This window comes from Alosa alosa, chromosome 11, assembly GCF_017589495.1.
Source record: "Alosa alosa isolate M-15738 ecotype Scorff River chromosome 11, AALO_Geno_1.1, whole genome shotgun sequence".
NCBI lineage: Eukaryota > Metazoa > Chordata > Actinopteri > Clupeiformes > Clupeidae > Alosa > Alosa alosa.
The window spans coordinates 21,977,821-21,989,943 of NC_063199.1; the positions used below are offsets into that span (position 1 = coordinate 21,977,821).

At 45.6% G+C, this 12,123-nt stretch overlaps 1 protein-coding gene across 1 annotated transcript in view; it reads right to left on the bottom strand.

The window, feature by feature from the left end:
- Positions 1-2,714: 2,714 nt before the first annotated feature.
- Positions 2,715-12,123, bottom strand: part of shank3a (SH3 and multiple ankyrin repeat domains 3a) — a 172,773-nt gene continuing 163,364 nt past the window's right edge. The window contains 2 exon segments of the mRNA XM_048256121.1: positions 2,715-5,199; positions 5,773-5,910. Coding sequence (XP_048112078.1) covers positions 4,524-5,199; positions 5,773-5,910 — 814 coding nt within the window. The 3' untranslated portion in view covers positions 2,715-4,523.

The window sequence follows — 12,123 nt, forward strand, 5'->3', positions numbered from 1 at the left end:
CGAAAAATCACATTAATACTTTAATTCAAAATATGAATAAAAATGTAGATGAAAATACCATAAAATCATCAATCAGGTCTGTATATTCTTTTACAAAACATAAAAATGTATCTGAATCTTTTTTTTTCTCACCGAAAAAGTGTCAATGCTGTACATCCAGTGTATGAGCTAACCTGCAGTACTCAAGATTCCCAGGAGGTGGCACCATAGTGCTGATTCTAACAGCTTAAACATCTTAACAGAAAGAGTCAGAAAAACAGGAAAAAAAAAAAAAAAAAAAAGAACAATTAAAAGTTTTACTTTTTGGCACATTGTCCTTTTTTCTCAGCTATCACTCCATTACATACAGGAGATTTTGAATAAATAGATAAAAGAAAAATAAAGCAAGGAAAACAAGGGGGTGCGTTTAGATGGATTGTGGTTCACATTTGTCTTCATTGGTGAGACGGTAAATGCTAGTGTGTGTGTGTCAGCTGCACTATCAGTATAGGTCTACCCTCTATGTGTGTGTGTGTGTGTGTATGCATGGGGGCATTATGGGTGATTTAAACACTGAGCTCCTCATTGATAACTGTCCCCAGGTAGTTTAGGGGCAGGTGTGCTATTGTCAAACACATATCAAATGGATGGTCAATATGTCACCTGCGTCTGAGCCTGTGTGGTCTGCAGCTGGTGGATTTGTGCCACCTGTTGGACTGGCTCTGACATTATGAGTGTGTGTCAGCTGACAGGGCAGGGAGTGTGTTGGGGCAGTCAGAGGTCCTGATGTTGGGAGTTTAGTGGTAATTGTGAAGGGGGGTGATAAGTGGTACTGATGTTGGGCGATTGGTTGTGTTTGGGCAGGGTTTTTTTTAAGGGGGCATGGGGGTTATTAATTGGGCATGGGGTTGTTAATGGGGCAGCCGTTGCTCTTGTGAGCTCTGGGTTCCCTAACGGTAGTCTCCTCTGGCCCACACATGTGGCCCAAGTCCGACCCAGACTGGTCCAGTGACCGGCTGCTGTGTGCTCTCTTCCTTAGCCTTACCATGGCAACAGCATAGTCACAGTAACATAGCAGAGCACCGCATAGGAGGGGCTCAAGATGGCCGCCAGTGTGTGTGTGTGTGTGGTGATGGGGGAGGATGAGCCACAGTGTCGCTGTGAGGTGTGTAAAGTCACAGCAGGCGGTGCAGTCACAGCCAAACAAACAAACCAACAAGCCTCCAGAAAACAACCATACACAGACACACATGGCATGAGACTGTTTCCTTGGCAATGGATGCTCACACTCACAGCATGTGCAGTTACTGATGGAGTAGACTGAATGGGGTAGGATGGGGTGGGGAGGATGGTGATGTGGGATCACAGTTCTATTGGTGGTCAGGGGCGGAGTAAACTACACAAGGAAGTGTGTGTGTGTGTATATGTGTGTGTTTGTACCTTAGCTGATATAGGGGGGTTCATATGACCATAGCTACAAAGTAGAGGGCTTCAGTCACAGGGCACACACACACACACACACGACACCACACACACACACTCAAACACAGCTTACAGGTTCATGCCAGATCATGAGTGGTGATTGAGAGGAAGAAAGCAGAGTTCCCAAGCTTTCTGAATGAAGCGCTTGGAACTTGGTGTTGCCTGAAAGTGGAAATTCTGAAGCTCTTGTGAACACCACGAGTGACACAGCCGAGCGGATGGAACTGACCGGCCTGTATCAGCCAGTGACCTCTCATGATGATCAGGGTGGTGGGACCCTGGGTGTCAGTGGGCTGGAGTTTAAGTGATCATCACATTTGAGTGATAGCCAATGAAACGCAGAGATGAAAGCAGTAAGGGCCAATCACAGAAGGGAACAGAGCTAGGTGGGATGAAAGGTCAAAGGACGTGGCATAGAGGGGGTGTGTGTTTGTGAGAGAGTGTGGATGCTAGTGTGTGTGTCTGTGTGTGTGTGTGTTTCTGAACAGTAGGAGGCGGGACATGGCAGGATGTTAGCGCTTTGATGATGGATGGCTTGAATGCTAGCACCTTATTTTGTGCAAATCATCCCCTAATTCAGAGTTCATAGAAAGAATAAAATCTTCCCCCTTTTCCACAGGTGGGTAACTATGCATATATGCCAAACATTCATATATAGATCTATATATTTTTTGACTTTTAAAAATTTATATGAAAACTATTGTATATACATTGCTTGTAATTGATATAAAAAGCAAATATTTGTAATTTCTGTCCATATGTACAGCTGTAAGTAGTTTTCAGAGGAGTTTGTCCTTCTTTTCTGCTGATTTGATCATTCTAAAATTCAGACTAGGTGAACCGTTTAAAAAAGTCATCCTCTAAGCATTAAATTTCACAAGCTACAAAATCCAACCATGGGAACACAAAACAAAAAGCAAAAAACAACATAAGTGACCACAAACAATAATAATAATTAGAAAAGCAAAAAAGCGTGTTATTAAAGGTAATAATTTAGCCCAAATGAATTGGCCACTCACAGTGGCCTCTGCAGATCTGGTCTGGAGTGTGTTTAAAAACCCTTCTGAGGCAGCCTCTTGTGCCACAGGAGATCTCATGCGCTAGTGCGCGCGCGTGTGTGTGTGTGTGTGTGTGTGTGTGTGTGTGTGTGTGTGTTGGAAGCTGTATGAGCAGGTCAGATAGAACAGTGGAGATGTATATGTTTGTGTGTGTTTGTGTGTAAGAGTGTTAATGCGTGTGTGTGTGTTTGTATGTGTGTGTGTGTGTGTGTGTGTGTGTGTGTGTGTGTGTGTGTGTGTGTGTGTGTGTGTGTGTGTGTGTGTATACAGAGTCTTGTATTATCTCCTTTACTCCTCGGCTCAGAAGGCTCCTTGGTTATTGCAGGACTCTTTCTCCAGCCCTCACAGTCTCCCATGTGTGTGAGTGTGTGTGAGTGTGTGTGAGTGTGTGTGAGAGTGTGTGAGAGTGTGTGTGAGTGTGTGTGAGAGTGTGTGTGAGAGAATGAAACTGGTGAGACTGGTGGGCTGAGCTGGGCTGAGTGGTGCAGAGTGTGTGTCGGGCTCTCGGGCGGGGCCCGACGTCTCCTCCATGCCATGCTGGTAAAGGGCACTTCGCTGACGACGCGCATCTCCACGGCAACACACCCAGCCGCCAAGAGGCTATGAGGTCATTAGAGGTCAGAGTTCACTGTGGCGTCACTTTGGGACACCCTCAAGGGAGACGGAAGACAAGGTTTCACAAAAACAAACAAACAATACAATCAAACAAATCCAGTAAATAAAATCAAATCCAAATCTGTCAACATATCAACAACTGATGCAGGTTTTCATGCTACGGTCCAGAAAGGGATGACCATTGGGAAAATTCATGTTCATAGTAGCCTTTTTTATATTAATGTATAATACCATATATAAGTTTCTTTTCATATATTTATGACAAAATGTTATAATCATATATCTATATACTTCTTTTCTTTCAAATATATATGTATATATATATGTATGTATATAACTGGTAAAAATTAATTAATTATCAGTGGAATAAACAGTTTCTTCTACACTTCATCTAGAAGCAGGAGACTGAGCACTTTCTCTCAGTTCGTTTGATTTGTGTCGTGGTCTGTTGTTTCTCTCCTTTCATCTGATCACTCCATTCTCAAAGTTCTCTAAGTACACAAGGAATCAAATCTGCTCTTTCAGTCTCTCTGGAACTCCAAATCTGCTCTCACAGTCTCTCTGGAACTCCAAACAGACATCTGATTATGAAAAAGCCACTAGTGTTGGTTAAACATTCTCTGGATGCACTCACCATGACCACAGTCAGGAGAGTGTGTGAGGACAGTGGTCACCCCTCACACACACTCACACAGCTAACACATACACACACACACACACACACACACCACTCAAACATGTACGCGTCGTACCAGAGGCAGCGCACACACACACACACACACACACACACACACACACACACACACACACACACACACACACACACGCACACAGCAGTCCAGTTCAATGTGTCCACCAGTGCTGGGCTTTGTAAAAAAATACTCTGAAAGGCAACTGAATTCTCCTTCAACGAGACCCTCAGTGGTCTGGTCAAGCAGGTCAGAGCTTCAGCGGCTGCAGAGGCAGAGAGAGGGATAGAGAGAGAGAGAGAGAGAGAGAGAGAGAGAGAGAGAGAGAGAGAGAGGATAGAGAGATAGAGAAAGCAGATGTGGATGATGCTAAGCTAAAGTGTCCTATAGGGAATGACACAAGCTACGGTCGTCACGCTAACCTTCTAAGATCATGCAACATCCAGTTAGGCAAACTCTTTCTGATTGGCTGATGGCCAAAAAAGAGAAGGAGCAGGAAAATAAGAAAGGAAAGCAGCCAATTAAGAAGGGGTAGCATTTTGCTAGCCGGGCAGGGATTCCATGTGTGTGTTTGTGTGTGTGTGTGTGTGTGTGTGTGTGTGTGTGTGTGTGTTTTCTGTGAGTGTGTTGGTAGGTGGCCGGCGTTCTGCAGGTTTGCCAATGGGGGTGTTTGGCGGCGGAGGGTTGGGGAGGGGGGGGGTCAACTCTCCAGCAGCTGTCGGAGCGCGCGCTCGATGTTCATGCGGTGTCCGACGCGCGTGACCCCCAGCTCAGCGAAGTCGTCCTTGGTGAGCGCGGGCAGGTGCGATCCCTCGATCTCGTGCTCCTGGAAGCGCTGGCGGTGCTCGCCCAGGTTGATGCTCTCCAGCCAGTCGCCCACGTCGTACTTGTTCCACAGGTGCAGCGGCTTCTGGTGGAACGGCCGCAGCGCCAGCAGCAGCGGCGAGCCCAGCGGAGTGGCCGCCGGCGAGGGGGAGGGGGAGCGGCTGCGTCCGGCGGCACTGGAGCTACGCATGACAAAGCGCACCTCCTTGGACTCGTGTGGCAGGGACAGGCTGGACGACTTGAGGATGGTGGGGGGCGGGGGGGCGGAGGGGGGCGGTGAGGTGGACAGGCCGTAACCCCGCAGCGGCGCCAGCGGGTCCGAGGAGCGGTCAGGGGAGCCCCCGCTGGGGCTGGTGGTGCGGCGGGTCACCGGGTAACGGCTGCCGGGCCGGATGGTGTAGGTGGTCCCGTAGCTCCGCTGGGAGATGGTGTGGAGCTCACCTAGACTGCTGAAGAGTCTGCAGAGACAGAAGGAGAGAGAGAGAGAGAGAGAGAGAGAGAGAGAGAATAAGGGTGAGGGGGGGAAGAGACAGAGAGAGAGAGTGAGGAGACAGAGGAAGAGCAAAAGGGAAGGAAAGATGGAGAGCACATGGGAGAAAGATGAGGAAGAGAGGAAGATGATGAGGGGAGGAGAGTATAACGAGGGGGGAGAGAGAGGGAGTGAAAGTGGAGGGAAAAAGAGGGATGGTAATGTAGAGAGAGCGGAAGTGGAGAGAGACAGGAAGTGAAGGGAGAGAAAGAGGGATGGCGAGGTAGAGAGATAGGAAGTGGAGGGAGAGAGAGAGATGGTGAGGTAGAGAGACAGGAAGTGGAGGGAGAGAGAGAGGGATGGCGAGGTAGAGAGATAGGAAGTGGAGGGAGAGAGAGAGGGATGGCGAGGTAGAGAGATAGGAAGTGGAGGGAGAGAGAGGGAAGAGACAGAGCATGATGTGAGCTTTAGCACACACAGCTAACACAGCTAGCACACAAAGCTAGCCTAGCACAACACTTCACCAGCCACCGGCCCCTTGTGTTAGAGTTACCCCACACACCCAACACCCCTCCACCGACCCCTGAGTTACCCCACACCCCTCACTCCAAACAGCCCTCCACCGGCCCCTTGTGAGATTACCCCAGAGAGTTACCCCACACGCTGCACGCTGTCTGAGGTTGCCATGGCGTCTGGGGCAGCTTCCCTCACTTTCCCCACATAATGGAGCAGTTCTGGTCTCAGTGTTAGCGTGATAGTGAATGGAACACTCAGTGGGGCACTAGAACACAGCCTGTGCAGAACACTCAGTGGGGCACTAGAACACAGCCTGTGCGACCCCTAATGGGGCAGCTGGTGCACTGGCCCTAAACGTGCGCTAGGAGCCGACCGAATGCGGAGAGCAGCGGCTCCTTATGAGACTCTGGGATGGATGTACTGACAGATTTCCTTGCAACATGCGCGTAAAAGCATGGCATGGTAACGTTACCTACAAACAGGACACACTTTAGTTAAACTGCAGGCTGCCTGTCGCAGGAGCAGAGAATGGCAAGTTGTGCTTTTCCGTGTCATAGTATACATTTATGGGAGGGTAACGGGAAAAGTGGGAGTTTTGCGTAAAAAGATGGGAGGAGAAGCCTGTGTTTAGAAAAACTGCCTGTGAAAACGTACGTCTGTTTTGCAAGCTGTCTTTTAAAAGCAGGCGTAATCCAAATTGTGGTTAAATGCATCAGTAATAGAAGTGCTCAGAGACAACAAAATCTGTATTCAGAACACCAGTTTTGCTTCTTTGTCAAAAGAAACCTTAACTTTCGTTGGCCTTTCTAATGTCACTTTCACTTTCATGTCATTCACTTAAACCAGTGGTCCCCAAACTACGGCCCGCCACCTCATTTTGGGTGGCCCCCCAAAACATGTCCGTGGTATATAGGATCCGGCCCGCACGGGAGTACGACATCGTCAAACTATAACCTCCGTAATTTCCCCCATTCATTCTCTATAGCGGGTCTTAACAGTACACATGTAATACTCTTTTTGTCCACTGGTGGTTGTTTTGGCGCTGTTTCGCGTTTGCCATCGAAAACGGAATGAAATGTATAGTAGGCCTACCTGCAAACAATGTAAGAGGCCTCTGCTGACTGCATCAGTGCTCAAAGTATTCTAAAAATGTATCAATGAATTGTTAATAACTAACTAACTTCTATTCAAGTCATAATTCTGGAACTTTCTGGTATAATTATTTATATTTTTTATTCACTCGTTCAAATGTTCATACAGAGTTCACAAAGTTCTCATCAGGTGAGTGAAAGTTAGAATGGTGGTCATTTCAGATGTTTCTGCTTGTTCACAACTTGAGCTGTGTATGCAAAGTTCAGAGTTCAAAATATACTTTTGGGACTCCCTGCTTATAGTTTTGAGAATGCTATTATTAGTATTATTTCATTTGAGCTACATTTTACACTGATATGGCATGATGGCAATATAAACACAGATAACAATGGTATTAAATTGCAATAGCCTATAGATTAAATGTAATGGAATATTCAACTAGACTAGATTCAAGGTAGACTGCCTTTGTTCACAGCGATAAGCTATTTATGGTTACTGATATACTCCGAGTCTCTGGCCCTCTCTTAGAGCCAGGCATAGTGAGCTGGCCCTCGGAAGAAAAACTTAAACTTTCCTACCTGCTAGATATGGCTATTGGGGGCAGCCGTGGCCTACTGGTTAGCACTCCAGACCTGTAACCGGAGGGTTGCCGGTCCGAGCCCCGACCAGTGGGAACGGCTGAAGTGCCCTTGAGCAAGGCACCTAACCCCTCACTGCTCCCCGAGCGCCGCTGTTGTTGCAGGCAGCTCACTGCGCCGGGATTAGTGTGTGCTTCACCTCACTGTTTGTTCACTGTGTGCCAAGTGTGTTTCACTAATTCACGGATTGGGATAAATGCAGAGACCAAATTTCCCTCACGGGATCAAAAGAGTATATTTACTTATATATTAAATCTGTCATAGTCTACGTGTACAAGTAGTTTGAGTATTTTCTTAAGTGGAGTAGAATACTAACCTGACTCTCGCCAGATGAATTTCGTTCTGCCTAGCTCCACTCATCCATCTGGGATCGCTCCATTGGAGAGGTGTTTCAGAAGGCTGGGCCTTATCAAAAATCCTTGCATATGATTGGATAAGCCACTTGTCTGTCATCACCAACAAAAGCCTTCAGAGCCGTTCTTCAGAGCCGGCATTGTTGTCTGAATCAAAACAGTCTCACAGTCGCTTCTCCGCTACTGTACGTCACATCTATGAAACTCCCGCCCTGCGTCCTGATTGGCTCTACCATAAAATCTGGTGCCGAAATCACTCCCAACGGAAGAGGTCCCAGATGGATGTGAGTGGAGCTAGGCGGAACAAAATTCATCTGGCGAGAGTCAGGTTAGTAGAATAGTGCTCTGCATTGTCTCTCTGCTTGTGGACATCTTGTTATCATGTATTGTATTATTTCATGACCGCTAAACATTTGATTCCTTTTAATGTTGTCATCAGTTGACTCCATTCAACTGCGCTCGTGGTTGAATGATGCTGTTCAGTTGTGGGCACCGCAAATTGCGGTAGAGGGCGGAGAAAGGCGCTGATTACCTGATGCGCTACAGGTATGATAAATAATAATAATAATATAAAAAATAATAATTGTTATCTATTTTATTTTTAATACACTTTACATTCCCAGGGAATCTCAATAACAGATAAAGTTTTCACGCAATGTGCGGTTTCTGCGGTTTGGCGATGGCGTTGATAACGCTGCGTTCGCAATTCTATGTACATCAGGCTGTGTGAGTGGGGCTTGCCACAAGTCACCCATCCCCCCCACCCCACCCCATGGCAGCCTCAGACATTGTTAACCGTCTCAAATGGATCCACTTAAACACATTTGTCACTCAGCTGGGGAAGCCATTAATGCAGCTGTGTTCATTTAATTAGCAGAGAGAGAGCTAAGGGAGAGAGAGGGATGAGAGCGAAGGAGAGAGGGATGAATGAGATGGAGAGAGAGAAAGAAAACTATGAACCAGTGAGAGTGTATGAGGGTGTGTGTGAGGGTGTGTGTGTGAGAGTGTGTGTGTGAGAGTGTGTGAGAGTGTGTGTGTGAGAGTGTGTGTGTGAGAGTGTGTGAGAGTGTGTGTGAGAGTGTGTGTGAGAGTGTGTGTGTGAGAGGTGTGTGTGAGTGTGTGTGAGTGAGAGTACAGTATGTGAGTGAGAGTGTGTGTGAGAGTGTGTGTGTGAGAGTGTGTGTGAGAGTGTGTGTGTGAGAGTGTGTGTGAGAGAGTGTGTGTGTGAGAGTGTATGAGGGTGTGTGTGAGAGTGTGTGTGTGAGAGTGTGTGTGTGAGAGTGTGTGTGTGAGAGTGTATGAGGGTGTGTGTGTGAGAGTGTGTTTGTGCGAGAGTAAAGGGCAACAGTGTGTGTGGAGAGCGTGTGTGTAAGTGTGTGAGAGCGTGTGAGAGAGTGTCTGTGGGAGAGTGTGTGTGTGTGGGGAGTGTGCAAGAGAAAGATAGAGAGGGACAAAGAGTGTCTATGAAACATTGAGAGTGTATGAGTGTGTGAGAAAGTGTGTGTGTAAGAGAATGTGTGTGTGTGAGTGTGTGTGAGAAAATATGTGTGTGAGAGAATGTGTGTAAGTGTGTGAGAGAGTGTCTGAGTGTGTGCGATAATGTGTGCCAAAGAGGGATGGCGAGACACTATGAAACAGTGAAAGTGTGTGTGAGAGAGTATGTATGTATGTGTGAGAGTGTGTGTGTGTGAGTAAGAGAGTGTGTGAGAGAGTGAGTGTGAGAGAGTGTGTGAGAGAAAGACAGAGAGATTGCCACTCGTTGAGAGGCAGAGGGCATAATCTGTCATGATTGGTGAACAGCAATCAGACTCCTAAACTTATTAGTGTTCACCTCTCCAGACAAACTGCAGGCTCAAAGCACGGGTAGGATTGACTCTTTGTGTGTGTGTTTGCATGAGTGAGAATGTGTGTGTGTGTGTGTGTGTGTGTGTGTGCATGAGTGAGAGAATGTCTCTGTGTGTGTTTGTGTGTGTATGAGTAAGAGTATGTTTGTGTGCATGAATGTGTGTGTGTATGAGTAAGAGTGTGTGTGTATGTATGCATGAGTGTGTTATTGTGTGTGTGCAAGAGTGAGAATGTGTGTGTGTGTGTTTGTGTGCATGAGAGAGTGTCTCTGTGTGTGTGTGTGTCCGTGCATGAGAGAGTGTCTGTGTGTGTGTGTATGAGTAAGAGTGTGTTTGCATGCATGTGTGTGTGTGAGTGTGTATGAGTAAGAGTGTGTGTGTATGTACTGTATGCATGAGTGTGTTTGTGTGTGTGTGCATGAGTGAGAGTGAGAGTGTGCGTGTAATGCCCCCTCTCCAAAAATGGTGCCCACAACCCATTCGTTTTGCTAAACTAATTAGGGTGAGTGCAGCTGAGAGACGTTTACAGAGCTTAAAGACCAACAATTCCCAACCTCCCTGCTCACCTGGCAACACACACACACACACACACACACACACACACACACACACACACACACACACACACACACACACTGCTGGATTCCTCTATGGTAGAACTGATCCATACGAGTAGCCGAACAGTAAACTTAAACCACTATATGGCAAGACGGAGCCGGGAGTGTTAGTCTGTGCAAAGCTAATCCTCAAGAGCTTGTCTCTATGGTAACACTGATTCATCACTGTTAGCTTGATGTAGTCCACTGGTGTGGTTAACCTGATGTAGTCCACTGATGTGGTTAGCTTGATGTAGTCCACTGATGTGGTTAACCTGGGGGGTATTCAATCAAGCTCGCTAAAGGCTAAACCTGGCTTATTTCTCACTAATTTTAGAGAGAGTTCCATTCCATTAGTGTGGTTTACGTGAATCCCAGCTTGGTAACTATGGGAATTTATGCCACAGAACGAGCCTGGTCTGTAGCAGGCTAACTTTCAAGCTTAATCAAGCTGATATAAAGCAAAGATATAATTCTGCATCCTGTATAGCCTAGGCTACTAATGATTAAAACTACTTTATGTGTTGATTATTGTTCATTAATGTCAAATCAACTCTGTGCCAGCCTAAGAAGTCAAGATTAAATATTAAATGACCATTTCAGATAAATATTTCACAAAAACTTTGACAAAACTATGAGACTTTATTGCAAACAGTAACCTATTATAAATTAAGATAATCTCCATTTAGCCTAATTTATGTTCACCTATAGCCTACCTACACAATAATTTGGAGTGAACCCTTAGAACGTATAGCCTATAATTTTGAATAGCCTATGCCAAAGTTGTTTTGAGGTTATGCTATTTATTTATTCACTTGTTTTGTTCAAGAGTGAAGACATTTAATTTAAAACCATGATCATTGTTGTTTGCTTTCATGATCAATGTATGCTTTCATTATCCTCCAATAGGCTACTATCTATTTTTTTGATTTTTGTTTGTTTCTCTCTCGATGTTCAGTTTTCTGACTTTCAATCAATGAAAATCCTGTAGATGGCTCTTGTAAATCGATAAAAATCATCTAGTTTCCCCTTAGTTTTACAACATATATCCTCTTTTGGTCAATGTACTGTTTTGGTCAACTTTTCTACCTCAAGCAGGCATAAAGCTGACCTAAGCCTCGTTTGAATAAACAAGGGCAAAATGCAGCTAACTTGAGTTAAAGGAACTGTTTCAGTCGCAAGTGAAAGTCTACGCTAGTTCAAGCCAGGCTATTTCTGTTAAGCGCCGCCTTCATTAGCGACGTTGATGGAATACCCCCCCTGATTTAGTCCACTGGTGTGGTGAGCCTGAGTAGTCCACTCATTCACTACATGGTGCATAGTGAATAACTATATGGTGCTCATTTGCTCCACAGTGCACTAGTAGAAAGTACTGTAGATGAACGCCAAGTCTCCATGCTTAGTCTCCATGCTAAGTCTCTATGCTGAGTGTCTATGGTAATACTGATGCAACATTGTTAGTTGGTACAATTACACCAGAAGATCATTAACAAGCAAATAAGTTTGTTATCCATTAATCAGTAAGTAATCAGTAAAATTGATCTAGGATTGATCATTGTTAGCCTCCATGGTAAAAATGTGTTTAGCTTCCTGCTGCAGAATGTGAGGCTCATGGTCAAATCAACGTCATGTGGCTGTGGTTTTAGGAATTAAAAAGAAAAAAGAACTTGTGATCAAATAGCAAAAGTTAAGAATAAAAGATTTTAAAAACAAAACAACAATAAACTCCAAAATGAAAACAGCCTGATAAAAGGGAGGAGTAGAACATGCAATGAAGAGGTATAAAGGGCAGAGCTTCTACAAAAGCAGTCACAGCAAGAGAAAGAAAGAAAGAAAGAAAGAAAGAAAGAAAGAATGGAAATCTCCAGGGGAAAACGACAGGTGCTTGAGGAGGAGGAAGTGACCAGCCCAGTCTTCATGCAACAGCAGCGTAGCTGACCCGCACCTCAGCAGTGCTCTTCACGTTA